This window comes from Alligator sinensis, unplaced genomic scaffold (genome assembly GCF_000455745.1).
Source record: "Alligator sinensis unplaced genomic scaffold, ASM45574v1 scaffold215_3, whole genome shotgun sequence".
NCBI lineage: Eukaryota > Metazoa > Chordata > Crocodylia > Alligatoridae > Alligator > Alligator sinensis.
Window position 1 is genome coordinate 1916546 of NW_005842175.1, and position 6422 is coordinate 1922967.

The window sequence follows — 6422 nt, forward strand, 5'->3', positions numbered from 1 at the left end:
TGCTTCCAGTTTTGGGCTCCACAATTCAAAAAGGATGTGGAGAAGCTTGAGAGAGTCCAGAGAAGAGCCACGCGCATGATCAGAGGTCAGGGAAGCAGACCCTACGATGACAGGCTGAGAGCCCTGGGGCTCTTTAGCCTGGAAAAGCGCAGGCTCAGGGGTGATCTGATGGCCACCTACAAGTTTATCAGGGGTGACCACCAGCATCTGGGGGAACGTTTGTTCACCAGAGCGCCCCAAGGGATGACGAGGTCGAATGGTCACAAACTACTTCAAGATCGTTTCAGGCTGGACATAAGGAAGAATTTCTTTACTGTCCGAGCCCCCAAGGTCTGGAACAGCCTGCCACCGGAGGTGGTTCAAGCGCCTTCATTGAACACCTTCAAGATGAAACTGGATGCTTATCTTGCTGGGATCCTATGACCCCAGCTGACTTCGTGCCCTTTGGGCGGGGGGCTGGACTCGATGATCTTCCGAGGTCCCTTCCAGCCCTGACGTCTATGAATCTATGATATATTTACAATTTTAAAGCAATACGGAAGCCTAACAGTACCTCAATTATTATAATAAAATTAATTCTAAATACCTATATATGTTGGCGTTTTTGTTTTTATCACAGAACATCAGAGCTTCCCCTGCCCCCTTCGCTCACAAGGATGCGGTCCAGCTGTGGCTGTCCCCCCCTAACCCACTTTGTGGGGCTGAACAGCCCTGATACACCAGTGTCCTGCCCCTGCCGTTGCCCCTCATTCCCAAACCATAACCCCCTGGCCTTCCTCGCTCCCGACTCACAGGCGCCCCCCCCCCAAACCCACAGGCCCCCGAGCCCTGCTGGTGCTCCTCAATCCCAAACTGCAGCCCTCCAACCCCCACAGGTGGCCTTCACTCCCAACCCATAGACCCCTGGCCCTGCCACTGCCCCATAGTCCCCAACCCACAGCCTGCCACCCGCCCCCCTTGCCAGTGCCCCTCACTCATGACCTGCAGCCCCCTGTCCCCTCTCCTCTCCCTCACACCCTGCCAGAGGGGGCCCCCAGCTGTCAGAGCTATGGGGCAGGGACCAGGGCCCACAACCTCCTGCCCTCACAGTAGCGTCTGAGCCCTGGCTGCCACGGTGGAGCAGAGCACAGAGCCCCCTCCCGTGTGGGCTTTATGGCTGCAGCGGAGCCCGTTGGGGACAGTAGTGGATGCAGACTGCCTGCTGTGGGCTTGGGGCACTGTCCTGCTGCCCTTTCCCCAGGGGCCTCCACAGCCCAGCAGGCAGGACCTGGTACAGCGGGGCACAGCAGCACAGGGAGGCACAACGGAACCACAGGGAGCCCAGTGCCACCATGGCAAAGTGCCCTCTGCCCACCTGGCAGCAGCAGGGGACAAATGCCCCCTGCCCCCCATGCCCCTCTCTAAGAGTATGCACAATGGCAGGGAGCTGCCCCCCACTCATCCTCTGGACGAGCTGCCTGTGGCTCTGTCTCACTCCCCGCTGGGCCTTGCAGCTGCACATTCCCACCCTGGACCTGAGCCCCAGGTCACAGGCCCTGCTCCAACTGGGCAGCACCTCCAGCCCTGCCCAACTCCCTCCCTCACTGTGGGAGGCCTCAGTTCCTCCCCAACCCCCTGACTTACCTGGAGACAGCTGCGGAAGCTGCCCTCCACCACTCTGTCTCGCTGCCAAGTGCATGTGTGTGCGCACATGCAAGTGGCACCCCTGCCTGATCACACTCATCCTGCTCCAGCCCCAAGCAGCCTCTTGTAGGCTGAAACTCTGCCAGCCTGCAAGGAGAAACCTGCTGTTTCCTGCATTATTCTCCTTTCAAGAAGAAAAAAGGAGAACATCCGCATTTTTCTCCTTAAAAGAAATTCTTCAGAAAACCCGGATCCCCGCTCATGAAATCTCTTCCTCTTCACATGGCTGTCTCATATTCAAAGCCTAGTGGCAGACCTTTTGCTAGTGTTAGTAGATGACAGGACAAAGTGAGATGTCCTCGTATCCAATCAGATAGCTGTACAACTGAGAAAGAGGCCTAGTTACTCTCTTACCTATCCCTGGATGGTCTGACACAATGGTTGCACGATACTCCTTACAGAACACCTGGTAGGCAGACATGTTTTTCTTCTTTGGCTGGACAAAAGAAAAAAAGAAAGTGAGGGAAGTTTTTTAAATTATACTAAAGTCTATTTAAGTGTAAGGATTTCCTAGAATTTCTACAAAATCTTTCAGAAAAGGACTACTCTACATTAGTCCACTGGGCAGTAAAGGGAACTCCCAAGAAAAGTAAGGAGTCTGAAGGAGAATTCTTTCATATTTTCTTGGTGAAATCAGCACTCATGAAAGTAAGGGCTTTAACTATTGATCAGAACCAGTCCTAGTCTACTTTTACCCTGCAAAAGCTCTGACAATGCATTTCATTCCCATACTGCAACAACATGTTATCCTAATACAGGATCAATGTACATTTCTACTAATACATCTCAGTTCTGACTTCCAGTACCACTTCGCACTACATTGCCACTACTCCTCACACATCCATCAACTCAGCTCAAATCCTGATATGTAACTACCTTTCGTTCCAGTCCCAGCATCCCTACAAGGAGTGAGATATTAGCAACACAGTGACAGAAGCAGGAGACTCTGCCACCACAATCTGTGATTAGAGAAAGCCTACCCACATTTTAGACAAAACAGTCCATTTCACTGACTGAAATTTATGATGGGCTCTTGGATTATACCTGGCCAATTCCTGACACAATTCAGCTCAGTTTCTGTTAGTCTACTCCAGTGCTTCCCAACCTTTTCCAGCCCAAGGCACACTTACATTAATAAAAATTTTCCACGGCACATTTGTTAAGGCATTCCCCATCCTCAAACCTATTGTAGCTCACTGCCGTGGCAAAATTCGATGGCACACCCATTCCTTTCTGACGGCCATGGCACACTGGTTGGGAAACACTGGTCTACTCTGATTTCTCCCTGTGTACACCACATACTGCAACAGCTCCATTATCTTGCAAAACTCATTTATACAACATTCAATTTTCCCCACTTTCATGTTTATAAATTAGCCATAGAACTCCAGGTTCTCAGCTTACAACACAATTGGAAATGTGCCACTTCACAAAACTAGTATTTGCGCTGCCATATTGGACCAGATTAGTGACCAGTTTTAGTCCAGTATCCTGTCAAGATACTTCAAAAAAAATAAACAAATAAAATAAATAAATAAATAAATAAATAAATAAAGGTGAGAAACTCCATAATGAACAGTTATGACAAACTACTCATAGAAAAAGTTTCTCACTAACCTCCATCAGTGAATGTCTGGCTATGCCCCTGCAGTACCCATCCCATTTGGTGGAGAACAGCAATAGTGAATTTTGTTTTTTGCAAAGCAGTTTCGGAAATGAAACGGTTAATGCCAATACTGCAGTTAACTTTGGGTTTCAACATTTAAAATTACTTTGAGATGGACAGGTCAGTTTGCACTTCTAAGTTACATTTCAGAGAGACAATAACCTCAATATTCACTTGATTCACATAAACCCAACTGAAAGCTCCAGTTCTTGGACAATGGCAGCAATCTGAATTTGCAACTGCAATACCTGATACCTGACCCATAGTTATGCAACATCAGACTTTATATAGAACAATTTCTATTACCTGATGCTGTTTACCTTTTCTTTGTCCTTTTCTGCTTTCTCTGCCTTCTCTTTCTCCTTCTCTTCTTTTTTCTTCTTCTTCTCACTTTGTCCATCTACATGGAATACTGGAGGAGGTGGTAGAGGAGGAGGTGGAGGAGGGGGAGGAGGAAGAGGAGGCGGTGGTGGCGGTGCAGGGAGGATATATGGGGTGCTGGGTGGAGGGGGTGGTGGTAGCGGCGGCGGCGGTACTGTGACTTCTGTTACTGCCACCGAGGTAGGGAGTCCAGAACTCCTCTTAGACTTGGAGTGCTTCTTCTCTTTATGTTTCTCCTTGTCCTTTTTTTTCTTACTCTTTTTCGATTTCTTTTTCTTCTTAATCTCCCGGTAAGAGTCATCTATCACTAACTCTCCAGCCTCCAACTCTCCCCCAGAGGATGAACCTGATTCTAATGGAGGCTCCAACCCTGAAATGTCATACTCGCTCCCATGGCCTTCCGAGAAGAAGGAGGTGTCAGGGCCAAATCCCTCAGAGATGGGCGCTGGATGTGGGTCTGGTGGTGGCTTGTGCTTCTTCCGGGATGACTTCAGCAAGCTCTGAAACTCATGCCCCAGAAGGAATGATCCTTGTTCATCTCGGGCTGATTTCTTGGAGGATTTTTTTGTTGCTACTGGTGCTGAAGAGTAGGGGAATGACTCCTCCTCTGCTGCGCTGCCTCCTTTCTCCTTTGGTGAAAGGATAAGTTTCATCTTCAAGCCATCAGGCTCACGTAGGGTCAGTGTCTCGGTGTTTACATAGAGTGGTTTCATTTTTTTGGATTTGTGGAAGCTCCCATCATCCAGTGATGTCTCTCCACTGCTCCCACTCAGCTTCTTCTTGTGGTGCTCCTTTTTGCTCTCTGAGTACCCAGAGGCAGTAAAGGAAGAGAAAGATGACTTTTCTGAGGTCTTTTTTGAAGCCTTGGAGCCTGTGGTAAGAGGCGTGGTGGTGATAGCCTTGAGGAGGTCCATGGCTGTGTCAGCAGAAGTTGGGCTTGACACTGCTTTTTTCTTCTTCTTTGATGGTAGTTCCAAAGGTGAAAGGTCTAAAAGGGACCAAACCAACACACATCAAACTCATCTCCTCCAAGACAACCCCTCTTCCTACACTGGTCTGAAGTATGACAAGAGTCCCACAGAACTCCTTATGCTCAGAGCTAGCTGGTTATTGTTCTGGCACAGAGAAAAGACCTCTATCCCCTATGGCCAGTGCAAGTCTTCCTTTGCAACGTGAAACAAGCTACAGATGAAGAGAAGCCATAGACTTCAAGCTGGTTAACAGTATAAATTGTGAAGTTGATCAGAACACTTTTGATAAAATATATTTTTGCCAAAAATATGCTACTTTCCTGAAGCCAACCCATTTCAGAGATGTGCTTATCACAACAAACTACCGCCTAAGGTCCACTGTTTTCTGGTTACTTCTAACCTGAGCTTTTCACTCTGAAAAGTTATTTTGAGAAAACTCTTTAAATTTATGGAAACATTTGAAAGATTAGTTTTTGTTTCACTACAGAAAAAGAACACATTTTGACACCTTGAAATACTTTGTTCTGCAAGTAAATCCACAGCTTGTTGTGATAACAGAATGCAAGAGTCACATAAGAAGGGCATGTTAGGGAATTGTGACTGCTCAGTGAATAAGACCTTGTTGTGTTGGAACCCAAAAATATTAGTTCTTCATCCCTCCTCTGCAACCTGGGGCTTTCTGTCCACCTGCTGGGTACGCATCAGCTTTTGCACTCCCCAACAGTTGGTGACTCCTAAATGAAAGAGCGCTGAATACAAAACTGTTACTCTGGGTTAGCAAGTGACCCTTCCTTAAAACCAGGGATCTGTAAATCTTTCCATCTGCCCCATTTCCTTAATCCTGGCCACCTGCTATCCTACCTCCGTGATAGAACTCATCGGAGGAATGCTTCCTCTTCTTCTTGTGTGATTCTGTCCCCAGAAAGAAGAGCTCACTGTCCTGGAAAGAGAAGAAATGAGTTGGAAAGACAGCAGAAAAAAAGAACAAATGTGCACTGGATACTGACACAGGTAATTCTGGAAACCAATATTATTATTATTTATATTACTACAGCAACAAGGAACCCTAGTCATGACGATGACTTTACAGTAGATGCTGTACAAACACAAAACAAGAAGAAGGTCCTTGCCCCAAAGAGCTTACAATCTAAGATAAACAACAGAGAGATATGGATAGGCAGGGGAAGCAATGATTATCAGTCAGCATATGTAAGGCAATGCCTAAAGCACATCAGCAACCTGACTGCTGTTGAGACTTCCATATATACTTGTAGGACAGATATTTATAGAAGATGCTTCTCACGCGAGACTGGCAACATGGAAGATGATAAAAAAGGAGCCTGTTTGAAAATCTAACAAGCTGGCAATGGCAGCTGACATCAGGGCTTGATCGAATGCAAGAGTTGACCTCACCGTACTGAATGAGAGATGGTAGGTAAGGAGAGAAAAGGCTGTGAAGGGCCTTACAAGTGGACACAAGTAGCTTGTTTGATGTACTGGAGAAGGGGGAACCAGGAGAGAAATGCAAAGGGTGGTGACCTGGCCAAAATGACTGACTGGAAAAATGTTCTTACAGATACACATCACAAAACACTTTCATTATTTGTTGACCATTATGAAGGTAAAAAATAAGCTTGTTTGGAGGAATCCAGATGAGGGATGGAAAATGAACCAGCAAATGAAAAAGCAAAAGCAGAAAACAATAGTTTTCCACACCTGCT

The 6422-nt window shown here is 47.0% G+C and overlaps 1 protein-coding gene across 5 annotated transcripts in view; it reads right to left on the minus strand.

Moving 5' to 3' along the window:
• HMGXB4 (HMG-box containing 4) overlaps positions 1-6422 on the minus strand; it is a 23630-nt gene that overhangs the window by 11897 nt on the left and 5311 nt on the right. For all 5 annotated transcript variants that reach the window (XR_003094617.1, XM_025206871.1, XM_025206870.1 and 2 more), the window contains 3 exons: positions 5563-5641; positions 3670-4718; positions 2038-2119 (listed from right to left, as the gene is read on the minus strand). Coding sequence is in view for 4 of the 5 variants with exons in the window: in XM_025206871.1 (XP_025062656.1) it covers positions 2038-2119; positions 3670-4644 (1057 nt within the window). In the remaining variant the exon portion in view is untranslated. Of the gene's footprint in view, positions 1-2037; positions 2120-3669; positions 4719-5562; positions 5642-6422 lie in introns of those variants that run through there.